The 12,525-nt window shown below is 51.2% G+C and overlaps 1 protein-coding gene across 2 annotated transcripts; it reads left to right on the top strand.

The window, feature by feature from the left end:
- The first annotated feature begins 810 nt into the window (after positions 1 to 810).
- On the top strand, positions 811 to 10,775 carry KLK12 (kallikrein-related peptidase 12). Of its 2 annotated transcripts, none has more exons than XM_010849676.1 (6): positions 811 to 909; positions 6,432 to 6,487; positions 7,071 to 7,230; positions 8,066 to 8,322; positions 9,209 to 9,342; positions 10,238 to 10,775. In XM_010849676.1, the coding sequence occupies exons 1-6, from the start codon at positions 860 to 862 to the stop codon at positions 10,391 to 10,393; spliced, it is 813 nt and encodes a 270-aa protein (XP_010847978.1). In that variant the 5' UTR covers positions 811 to 859; the 3' UTR covers positions 10,394 to 10,775. The 2 variants fall into 2 exon arrangements, with proteins under 2 accessions (XP_010847978.1, XP_010847977.1); XM_010849675.1 differs by having other exon boundaries at positions 8,063 to 8,322.
- The last annotated feature ends 1,750 nt before the right edge of the window (positions 10,776 to 12,525 follow it).

Genomic DNA, 12,525 nt, shown 5'->3' with positions numbered 1-12,525 from the left:
TTCTCTCCCTGCCGAAAAGACAGAAAAGAAAAACACGGACAGAGTTCGGAGGGAATAGAAATTTGGCTTTAATCCTCAGCTGTTGGATGGGAGAACAAGTAGGCTTGTGCCTCAAAAACTGTGCCCTCCCACCCCTACCTTCCATGAGGAATCTGGGGGATTCTGTAAGAGGAGGGCTCGCAGTCAGGGGTAGTGATGGGGAACAAAGGTGGAAAGATCTTGTCTTCCTCTTGCCTTGTTTCAAAAACAGTCATGGGCTGGCATCAGGCAGCCCAGTAATCGGGTGGTGATTGGGTCTGACAGTCCTGTAGCCCACTGTCTTCTGTGCATTGTTTTCTGTAATGCAAAAACAGAAAAACTACAAGGGCTGGTCTGCGAAGAGAGTGAGAGAAAAGAAGCTGGGTTCCAGAGAGAAGAATCTGGGCAGGGCACTGGGTGGATGGTGGAGCCACCCACAAAGATGGAAAGTGTAGGGTCTGAGAACAGGTCGGTGAGGAGAGATGGCGAGGTAGGTTTAGCTTGTCCAGTGGGCTGTCGGATGCTCAGGAATAAAGCTGGGGAGAGACCTGAGAACCAACTGCCCCAGGTGATGGGTGAAACTGTCAGCTGTACACACTCAGGTGCAGAGGGCACGGCTTAGGACAGAGCCCTGGGAACACCCTTGTTTGTACCGACACTGATGTAGGAAAAAGGTCCTATTCATGAGGGAGGCTGGGAAGGAGAGTCAGGAGTAGGAGGGAAACCAGAAATGCATGGTGTCCCGGAAGGAAGCCGGGAGAGGAGGCGCTGGCCGTGTTTTGAATCCTGCCCAAAGCTTGAGTAAGACGGGGACAGACAGGTGACCGTTGGATTGCTCAACATGGAAATCTCTGGAGACCCAAGAAAGACTGTGGCTGTGGGGTGCAAACAGTGAGTAGATCTCCATGGAAAAGTTTTGCAAGGAAGGATGGTAGAAAAACAGGGCAATACCTGGGAGGGGGTGTGGCGCTATGGGTTCTGATTAAACTCTGTGACCCCAGCATCACCCAGCAGAGGATCAGGTAGGTACACAGGGCAACCGCAGAATGTCTGTTGAGTGAACCAATGAGACAGAAATAGAATGAGAGAGAGGTGTAAGGATAAACTGAAGACTGCAGAAAGATTCTGTCATCTGTCAGCTTTGAAAGTCCCTTCTTTATAAAAAGGAATAAATGGATAGGGGCAATCTTACTTGTGTCTGCATTTAGCATACATGATATCCCATCCATCATTACTGAAAATTTTTTTCTTGATTTTTGGCTGTGCTCGGTCTTTGTTGTTGCTGTGTGTGGGCTTTCTCTAGTTGCAGCGAGCCGGGTTATACTCTCTAGTTGCAGAGCTCAGGCTTCTCATTGCGGAGGCTTCTCTTGCTGCTGCAGAGCTTGGGCTATTGGGCTCGCAGGCTTCAGTAGTCAGGCACACGGACTTAGTTGCCCCGAGATATGTGGAATCTTCCCGGGCAAGGGATCGAACCCATGTCCCCGGGATTGGCAGACGGATTCTTAACTACTAGACCACTAGGAAAGTGCCCCCAAACATCTTTTATGTTTGTTTACATTTTTTTCTTGAAGTGTTGCCGGGATCCAGCCCCAGCAGGATCCAGGATACCCTCAGGATGACGGCATAGGCAATAAGGAAAGTAAAAAGGGAAGAGAAAGAGGCTTGATCTTCCTTGGTTTACACAGAAAGCCAATAAAGCTCCTGTGTTCCAAGGAGTCATCCTGAAAGAAGAACAGAGAGAGAAAAGGAGAGAAAAGAAAAAAAGAATGACACGGGGAGACCAAGCTTCAGTGAGCGAGGCCCATAACTTTATTTTCAAAAGGGACTTTTATACCTTGACTTGTACATAGAGGGAAATGAAAGATGCAAAGTCATACAGCGTCAGCCCAAACATTACATCTGTTTTGTCTTTATCGAAACCAGGACTTTTTCTGCATACCTTTCCCATAAACAATATTGTGTACAATATCTTCTGGCCTTGGAGGCCTGTGGACATTTTATGACCCTTTTTTGATAAAGCCTGATCAGCCAGAAAACTTGTTTTCCCTTAAAGTGTTTCTTCTTTATTTCTCCCAGCCTCAGAAAGTACTAAACAGAGTTACATTCTCACAGAGCAAAGGTGCAGTGGGTCACAGCAAAGAAAGAACCAATTAGCTCAAAGGTCTGATGTGGTTAATTCCAAGGCTGCTACTTGTTTTTTTAAACATTCCAACTGTGTCAACTACTGCACTCCCAGGTGCACAATGGATAGGGGATATGGGCACTTGGCAGCAAGCATTGGCACAGCAATGAAGCCCTTTACCAGTACTATCTATTCTAATAATTTTTCATCCCTTAAAGGACTCTATGCTCATTAGGACTTGTGGAATGTTTTGGCTTCCCATGCCTTTCAAGGTTGGGGAGTTGTGAACAATCATGTGTGTTAATTGCAAGAGTATGGATAAACCTGTCAGGCAAGCTAGAATGCCAACAGAGGGGTTAAAATAGAAATATTCCTTTCATGCCCAGGAGACTTATTAACTAAAGCCCTAAGTTGACTTTTTCCAGAGAAAGGTGGTCAGGGATAGCCCCCTGTTAATGTCAGAAGAGTTGGTGAAAGGCACAAAATAGTAAGACAGATTCTGGTTTTGGGGTGGATGCTCGAGCAGATCCAGGGGGTCCCTTGAGGCCTGATCCGCCTTTGCCTGTCAGGTTCTCTCCGCATGACCTTTGTCATGGGTGGGATCTCCCATGGTGGCTCCCGGCAAAGTGTAGTTTACACTGTTATGTTAGTTTGAAGTATACAGCAAAGTGATTCATATATGTATATGTGTGTATATATATATTCATATATACTTTTTCAGATTCTTATCCATTGTAGGTTATTACAAGATATTGAATATAGTTCCCTGTGCTATATAGTAGTCCTTGTTTGTTTGGGTTTTTTTTTTCCTATTTTATATATAGTGGTGTGTTTATGTTAATCCCAAACTCCTAATTTATTTTCTCCCCTCCCATTCATCTTTTGTTGCCTTGTTTGATGACCCCAAGGGGAAGTGGTGGGTAAACATTTAGCTTCCTCCCAGACCCATTTTTCTGATGGACAAATAGAAGACAAGACAAGAGTGTCCCATGGTCCCCAGTGAGTCACGAGAGGAGCTGAGGTTTCAACCCAGTCTGTACATTTCCAAAAGCTCACCCTCTTTCTTTGAAACCCACAGCAACATCCACACGTATATTCCTTCAGTTAGTCATTCTTTCGTTCATTCGCATACTTGGGAAATGATTAACAATACAAGTTCTGGAGCCAGTCTGCCTGGGCTCTGACTCCAGCTTTGCCTCTTCTCAGCTGCGTGACTGTGAGCAAGCGGCTTCATTCAGTCGTCTCCCAGTTTCCTCACCTATGGTGGTCTCCGTGCTCAGGGACGTCACCCCTGAGTTCTCCCTAAAAATGGGCTTCATAGTGAGCTTATGATGATGCCCAAGAGGAAAGTGTGAGGCACGGGGACTTGAGAGCTCTGGGGGGCTCCCTGGGAGAGGGGACAAAGGCTCTTGGCACTTTTCTTGAAAGCAGGAGGTCTGTCCTCTTTGAGCCTCCAGCTACAAAAAGGAACTGGCTTTATGTGGAAGCCACAAGCTGCAAGTCTGTGTGTCAAAGAGAACCACCAAGCACTCCCCATCCCCACTCCCCGCAGCCCCAGGCGACCACTGAACCACTTTCCGTCTCCATCAGTTTGCCTTTTCTGGGCATTTCATATAAACGAGATCGTATGGTTTGTGGTCCTTTGTAACCGACTTCTTTCACTCTCCACAGTGTTATCAAGGTTCGCCTACGTATAATGCTGGTTTAGTTGCTATGTTGTGTCTGACTCTTTGCAACCCCATGGACTGTACCCCGCCAGCCTCCTCTGTCCATGGGATTTTCCAGGCAAGAATACTGGAGTGGGTTGCCATTTCCTTCTCCAGGGTATCTTCCCCACTGAGGGATCTAACCTGGGTCTCCTGCATTGCAGGCGGATTCTTTACCAACTGAGCCACCACAGAAGCCCTTCTCCATGTATGGCACACATCGGTACTTGTTCCTTTCATATTAATAGTTGAATAATATAGTGGGCTTCCCAAGTGGTGCTAACCAGCTTGCCAATGCAGGAGACGTAAGAGACGCAGGTTCGATCCCTTGGTGGGGAAGATCCCCTGGAGGGAGACAGGGAAACCCACTCCAGTATTCTTTTTTTTATTTATTTTTTTTATTTTTAAACCTTACAATATTGTATTGGTTTTGCCAAATATCGAAATGAATCCGCCACAGGTATACATGTGTTCCCCATCCTGAACTCTCCTCCCTCCTCCCTCCCCATACCATCCCTCTGGGTCGTCCCAGTGCACCAGCCCCAAGCATCCAGTATCATGCATCGAACCTGGACTGGCGACTCGTTTCATATATGATATTATACGTATTTCAATGCCATTATCCCAAATCATCCCACCCTCTCCCTCTCCCACAGAGTCCAAAAGACTATTCTATACATCAGTGTCTCTTTTGCTGTCTCGTATACAGGGTTATTGTTACCATCTTTCTAAATTCCATATATATGCGTTAGTATACTGTATTGGTGTTTTTCTTTCTGGCTTACTTCACTCTGTATAATAGGCTCCAGTTTCATCCACCTCATTAGAACTGATTCAAATGTATTCTTTTTAATGGCTGAGTAATACTCCATTGTGTATATGTACCACAGCTTTCTTATCCATTCATCTGTTGATGGACATCTAGGTTGCTTCCATGTCCTGGCTATTATAAACAGTGCTGCGATGAACATTGGGGTACACATGTCTCTTTCAATTCTAGTTTCCTCAGTGTGTGTGCCCAGCAGTGGGATTGCTTCCAGTATTCTTGCCTAGAGAATTCCATGGACAGAGGAGCCTGGTGGGCTACAGTCCATGGGGTCGCTAAGAGTCAGACATAATTGAAGTGACTTAACACCCATGAACCCCATAGTAGGGACAGACATTTTATTTGTCCATTCATCAGTGGATAGGCATCAGCTTAACAGGTAGAGGGTGTTCTTTGAGGGTGATGAAAACATTCTGGAATTAGATGGTGGTGATGGTTGCAAAACATTCTGAGTACAGGAAAATTCACTGCATGGTAGACTTTAAACTGGTTCAAAGGCTGGATTTTTTAAAAATATTTATTTATTTGGCTATGTTGGGTCTTAGTTCCAGCACACAGGATCTTTCATAGTGGGCTTAGTTTCTCTGAAGATTGTGGAATCTTAGTTCTCTGACCAGGGATCGAACCCATGTCTCCTGCATTGGGGACTGGACCACCAGAGAAGTCCCCAAAAGCTAGATTTTATGTCGTGTGAATTTTAATAAAAAAAAAAAAAAGATGATGGCAGAAAGAGAATGAGAGAGAAGGACTCTGCCCTAAATCTCTTTCACCCTCCCTGTTTCCTATTCCATTTCTTTCTCAGTGGAAGTCCCCATGCAAAACAATTTTCATGGAATTAGATAAATTGACCTGATATCATAAGACCTGTGCTCTGAAAGGCAGGAAAAGAATTGTTTGCGCATTTTAAGACTTCCATTAGAACCAGGTTTCCTTGGATCCTGGTTTGGAAATTCCTCTGTCTCACCTATTTTGAAACCTCTTCCCTTTCCACCTCTTCTTTCTCGGGCTCTCTCTGCCTTCGGTTTCCCTGACTCTAATTTCCACCCTTCCCTGCACCTCTCAGAGGAAGAGTCCCAGGGATCCACCGCCCCAGCCCTCCCTGAGGCTTGTCATTGGAGTCAGGATTAGAACTCGGCTCCCAGATGGCGGTGAGTCACTGGCTGCTGACCGGTCTGGAGAGGAGGGGAGGAGAGGGGCTGGGTCTTCCCTCCAGAGTCATCCGGGCCCCCTCCCCCCTCCATTTAACTGTAAATCTCAGTCAAGTGTTATTAGCCTAGAAGAGTTTCCCCGGGATTAGAGGGCACCCCACCCCATGACTTCCTTGTCCCCTTCCCTCAACCCGGAAAAACAGCATGGGCTGGGACAAAGAGAGTTAAAAGCTGTGTCAGCTGCTGGTCTGGGACAGACAGACAGAAGGAGGGGGACAGGTGGACAGCATGACAGGTGGACCGCGGGAGCGTGGACTGGCAGGGTAGCTGGCAGATGAAAGGACAAGCTGGTGGGTGGGCAGAGATAGCAGAGAAAGAGAGACCGACAGGCTGATTGCGACAGACACCTGGAGGAATCGGCAAGCAGAGAGACCGGGTGAGGAGGAGGCAGGCAGACACCGGTGCTGGAGGCGGGGGTGACCCTTGGGGGGATGGGCACAGAGAAGGATGGGTGTGTGGACCGTCCCCTCCTCGTGGAGTTGCTGGTGAAAGGGATGGGAACTGGAGGGTCCACTTGCCATCTCTGAGATGCTGCATCTTGTCCCCCCCAGAACCTGGAAGTGGTCCACCATGAGGGCCAGCATCTTTTTGCTCCTGTGTTTCGTTGGTGAGTTCCCCAGAGGGAAGGTGGGTGCCTCCCTCATGCGAATGCCGAGCACTGAGGAGGGGAGGGCGGCTGGCAGATCGACGCCTCCATTCATTTCCATCTCCCGGGGTCATGTGCCTCTCTTCCTGCATCCACCAGCCCATCTCCCCTCTGTCTCTCCCTGTCACCATGTCTCTGCCCTTTCTCTCTCTGAATCTCTATTTCTGTCTTGAAGCATCTCTCTCCTCTCTCTTCCTCTCTGTGTCTCTGAGTGTTTCAGTGTGTCTCTCTCGGTGTATCATGGGTCTGTGTCTCCTTGTCTTTGACCTACCCCCCAGCCCCCGCCATCTCTGTTTCTTGTTTCTTTCTCTTGCCTTTCTCTTGCCCATTCTGTATCCCTCTTTTTTTTTTTCAAATTTATGTATTTATTTGGCCACATCAGATCTTGGTTGCAGCACGTGGGATCTTCCGGGATCGTTCATTGAGGCGCGCAGACTTCCTAGTTGTTGCTTGTGTGCACCAGAGCTGCGTGCCCCTCTTTCTATCTGATCCACAGTCTCTAAGCCTCTGACTCCCGTCTCTCTGCCCTGTGTCCCTGCCTCAGCGTTCAGCCACGAGGCCGAAGAGAAGATCACTAATGGCACAGAGTGCATCCCTCACTCTCAGCCTTGGCAGGTGGGGCTGTTTGAGGGCACCCGTCTGCGCTGTGGGGGGGTCCTCATTGACCGCAGGTGGGTTCTCACGGCTGCTCACTGCAGCGGCAGGTAAGCCCCCACCTGGGAGCCTCCCTACTCAGGGTGGTCAAGGGAGCATGATGGGGAGGGGTGGGGCTCACAGGAGTAAGGAGATGGTCCTGCAACAAGAGAGCCTGAGGTTAGACTGGAAGTAGGACTTCCTCACAATGGGCCTGGGGTGGACCTGGGTGGGGAGCTGTGGGGTGGAGGGCAGGGGCCTTGCAACCTGCCCACCCAGGCCCTACGTTCTCTCATGGCTCATTTCCTTCCCACATGGTGTGTGTCACCAGTCCAGCATCCCCTGGCCCAGTCTGAGCCGTGGGCGCATGTCTGACCCAAACTCTCTGTGCACTGTCAAAGGCTATATCTGGTACCTCTCTGGGCCTCAGTGGTCCCATCTGTAAAATGAGGGCATTGGGCTTCATAAGTCTGATGCTCTAAGATTTGGATGGAGAGGCAGAGAGATGTGGGGACAGGGAGGGACACCAGCAAGACAAACAGAATCTATTCATCATTTCCCCCTTCATTTAGTTGACAATAGTGATGACCCAGGCTTTCTGCTGGGTGGTAGGAATGGGGCAGTGAACAGGACTAACAGATGTCCCTGCCTCCGTGGGCATCACCAGCTAAGAGAATCAGAATCAGAAAGTGACACAGTGGCTTGGAGAGGACAAATAGGACGAACGCTAGAAAAGGAGAGATGGCAATGGAAATAGAGACCAAGAGATGGGAAGAGACAGAGAGAGTGAGAGCAAGGGAATGAAGGAGCAAGAGAAAGCCATCAAGGTGCCGAGTAGTAGAGAGGAGCAGGGGGTCTGGGAGCCCCGGGATAGCCCACCCACCACCCGCCATGCCCCCCTAGCAGGTACTGGGTGCGCCTGGGAGAACACAGCCTGAGCAAACTGGACTGGACGGAACAGATCCGACGCAGTGGCCTCTCGGTGACCCACCCCAGCTACCGAGGCAACCTGGGGAACCATGACAATGACCTCCGGCTTCTTCGACTGGGCACCCCTGTCCGGCTGACCACCAGCGTCCAGCCCCTGCCCCTGCCCACGACTTGTGCAACAGCTGGCACCGAGTGCCACATCTCAGGCTGGGGCACCACCAACCACCCATGGAGTAAGGGGGTCCCGGGGTCAGGGGTCAGAGGGACAGAGCTGGGGGTATAGGGTGAGAGGTCAAGGGTCTTGCCTTCTCAGAGGAAGGATGGGTAAATGGTCCCCCATCAGGATCATGCCCTGGGATCTGAGAATATGGTACATCAAGGGCCTTGGGAGTCAAAGTGTTTCAGTGGTTGAATATGGAGTCGGAAGTCATGGGTCAGGGATGAGGTTAGAGGCAGAGAGATGTCAAGGGTCATCAGACTAGAGAAAAAGGCATAGATAATAGAATCTTGAGGTCATGGGTCATGGACTCCGGTGTTGGTCACTGTGGAGTTGAGGTCATAGGACCCAGATATCGACCGCAATCTGAGGATGGAAACTGGGGTTCCATCAAGCGTCACCGGTCTGGGACTGGAAGCCATAGGGTTTGGTCTGTGGAGCCAAAGGTTAGAGGTCATGGAGTCTGGGGTCAAGTAAACTAGGATCAGAGGCCACTTTGGAGTAGGAACCAGTGGTTTAAAGGATGCAGAGCTGAGGTCAGAGGTTAAGGTGAAGACAGAGACAGAGAGAAGACGTGAGGCCAAGGTGGGCTAAAAGGGTTATTTTAAAAGATTGAAGGTCAAAAGTCACAGTAGCTGGGATTGAAGAAGGTCAGGTCCAGAGTCACTGTATCTGAGTCACAGGCTAAAGGTCGGGGGGACTGGGCCAATGAATTGAAAACAAGAGCCACTATGTAATCAAGTCATCTGAAATTTAAAGGCCCAAGGATTGTCTTGGAGGTCACAGGGAGGGGGTGGAGGATAAACTTGTATTGGGCTTCCATGAGGCCTCTTTGGGGGTGGGGGGGTGGCGGGATGAGGGAAGCACTGGGGGATCCTCCAGCATCCATCTTCCATCTCCAGGCCCATTCCCAGACCGACTCCAGTGCCTCAGCCTCTCCATCGTCTCCAATGCCACCTGCCGGGCAGTGTTCCCAGGGAGAATCACTGACAACATGGTGTGTGCGGGCGGCAAAGCTGGAGAGGATGCCTGCCAGGTGAGTGACTTGCAGGCAACACCCAGGACAGGAGAGAGGGGAGGGAGAACGGGGTGGGGTGGCGGCGGGGGGAGAGGGCAAGTCAGGGGAGCCGGGGAGACAGATGAGGTCAGAAAGAAGGAGAGGCACAGAAGGCGCCAGGGAGAGAGCCCAGGGAGTGGAGGGCAGAGAGGGAGCACAGGTACAGAGCAGGAGAGATTTGGGGTGGGGCACAAAGGGAGGGACAGCAAAAGGTAGCGGACATTCGGAGCTCAGGCAGGTGACCGCGTGTCTCTCCAGTCCTGAGTCTTCCCCATACCATCCATCCTCCTGTTGGTGCTGGCCCAGGTGAGAACCATTCCTGGATGGAGCAGGAGAGAGGGGCCGGAGGGCTCTCTCATCTCAATCCGGCTAGCTTGTCTTGTTGGTCCTCCAGCTAGAAGACTGCCCCTCCCTATTGGCCAGGGCCTCAGCCAGAGTCCTGGAGAGGACTCTTGAGATGTCCAGTCTTCTTTCTCTACCATTGGTCACTGGTACCGCTGTCCTCTTCCCTCATTGGTCAGGGCCCTAGCCATGTTCCTTGAGCCGGCATGGAGTCCCGCCCTCCCCCACTGGGATTGGTCATTGGTGCCTGCACTCTCTTCCCTCATTGGTCAGGGCTCAGCCATTGTCTTTGAGAGAACCCTCTACCCTGGCATAGAGGCCTGCCCTCCTTCCCTGGGATTGGCTCCTAGGGACAACGTGTTCTTCACTAGTCACTGTTGTCCTCTGGAAACGTGGCTGTGCTTGTTTTCTCTGATGACAAGGCATGGAGCCACCGTTCTCAAGGCCCAAGACATGGGTGAGGGGGCAGGAGGCAAACTGGAACAGGGTTTCCCCATGTTCATACCATGCTCCTACACCTCTTGTCTTCCAGGGTGATTCCGGGGGTCCCCTGGTGTGTGGCGGGGTCCTTCAGGGTCTGGTGTCCTGGGGATCCGTGGGGCCTTGCGGACAAGAAGGCATCCCAGGGGTCTACACCAATGTTTGCAAATACGTGGACTGGATCCAGACGGTCATGAGGAGCAACTGACCTGCTGTCTGCATCGTCATACCTCAGCTTGGGGGCCACTCTGAGCGCCAACACCATCTCCATCGTCACCTCTAGCTCCCACTCTTCTTGAGCAGGGGATCTTCTTGGCAGAATTCCCAACTCCAGCCAGCCCTCCTAAGACCCACGGCTGAAGTGGAAGGAAGTGTGCGACTGTCTGGAATAAATAAACCTGGAGGAGGGGCTGTGTCTATTTGAATCCCTCTGCTGGTTGAGATTAGAGGGAGGGCTCATCAGTTACCCTCCCCATAGGTGCTGAAATAAATATGAGAGAGGTTAAGGGTTTTCCCTCAGGAGCCTCAGGTGAATGCACTAGAGAAAATTACATTAGAAATTAAAGCCATTTTTCTCAATCTGCCACAACAGGAACTTACAAGTTTAGAGCTTATAAACTTTTCAAAGGGCCATCAAGGACCTGACATGGGGCGGTGTGTTTGTGTGTGTGTGTTGGTGGGGCGGTGAGGGGACAAGGTTGTCAGCTCCAAAATACCAAATGAAAGCTGCAAGATCAAAATTCACTAGCATTTAATTAAATGTCTATAAAACATAACATTCTTCCCACAAGCCAACTGCAACTTGGCTCAGCCGGAGTTGAGCATGTGTTATATTTAATGTGGGGTGCAGGTCTATTTTGATGTCTATGATGATAGACAGGGGGTTTAGCCCTAGAAAGCAAGAGGACCCAGCCTTGGTCTTAAAATAGTTCTGCCCACCTCTTAGGGTCAGTCTTCATAACCTCTCCAGAAGTTAGAAAGAGAATTTCTTCTCCCCAATGAATGGAGGGGACACTTGAAATGGGAGAGGGAGAGGGGCGATCAGGACAGCCATGGCAACATTTTGCTGGATGCCTGCTGTACCCGGCTCTCCTTGAGTCTTCATCCCAACCCCCTGAGGCAGAGCTGTCACCCCCACCTCACAGATGAAGAAACTGAGCCTCAGCCGGGTGGAGTCCTTCATCCCACGTCACTGTGGTAGGAAGGGGCAGTGCCCAGATTTGGGGCCAAGGCTGGCTGCTGTCAGAACCCAAGCCTATCCCCTAGTCTTGCTTCACATCTCATTAGGGGAGAGAGGAGGGCAAGACAGAGAGAGATCTAAGTGATAATAAACAAGCCTGCAGAAGTAGGGATCAGCACTTGAGTTTTGCAGAGGAGGAAGCTGAGCTGGCTCAGATTCCGGAAGTCATCGGACCTAGGTCACAGAGTGAGTAAGGGCCACAGCTGGCTCCCGAGGACCCTGGGAGAAGGGTGGGCAGGGAAGTGAAGCCCCGGAGGAGCCCTCGGAGTGGCGGGGGTGCCGGCCCAGGGCGGACTTCCCTCTCCTGGGCCTGGAATCCCACAGGCCCCAACCTGCCTCCCCCACCCTCCTGCCTGCCCCTCCACCTGGCAGCAGCCCCACCTGTGTGATGCCTGAGTCCCCCCATTCCACTCCTTGGAACAGTGAAGGAAGGGGCCGGGGGGAGGAGCAAGGACAGGAGACAGACAGACTGGGAGAGGAGGAGGACTGAGAGGGATTTGGACATGGATGTGGGGAGAGACGGAAGGACAGGGATGGAGGGAGGCAGAGACGAGACAGAGGCACAAAGAAAGATGGAAAGAATTACAGGAGACGTGCAGAGACTGGGAGGGAAAAACAGCGTTGGATAAAGAGAGAGAAAGGATCAGAAAGAAAAATGGCACACACACATACACACAGAGAATTATAGAAAAGTGGGAGAGATGAAGGCAGATTCACAGTGACTGGAAAGGAAGCAGATAGACAGATGGGTGCATGCGTGTGAGGGGACACAGATGCACAGAGCAGACAGACCTGGGGACGCGATGGTGGCAGGTGGGCAACACATCCAAGGGCCCGGGCCAGGCTGGGGAGTGCCCCCCGCACCCTGCCCGCCGGGTGCTAAGGCAGGGCTGGGAGGCCAGTCATCCTGGGCCCGCCCTGGGCCACCCCCTGCCTGCTCACCTTCCTGGTGCCTCCCACTCCAAGACCTGCTGCATCAGCCACACTGCTGCCCCCTGAGCCCCAGCCTCAGCGCCCGTGAGTCTGGCGGTGGGGTGGGAGGGCGGAGGGAAGGCGCCCTGCTGAGGGTGCCAGGCCTCTGCCTGGCATCATTCCTCCTG

This window comes from Bison bison, unplaced genomic scaffold (genome assembly GCF_000754665.1).
Source record: "Bison bison bison isolate TAMUID 2011002044 unplaced genomic scaffold, Bison_UMD1.0 scf7180017864285, whole genome shotgun sequence".
Lineage (NCBI taxonomy): Eukaryota > Metazoa > Chordata > Mammalia > Artiodactyla > Bovidae > Bison > Bison bison.
Note: the sequence above shows the minus strand (reverse complement) of the source record. Positions and strands in the feature narration are given on the sequence as shown.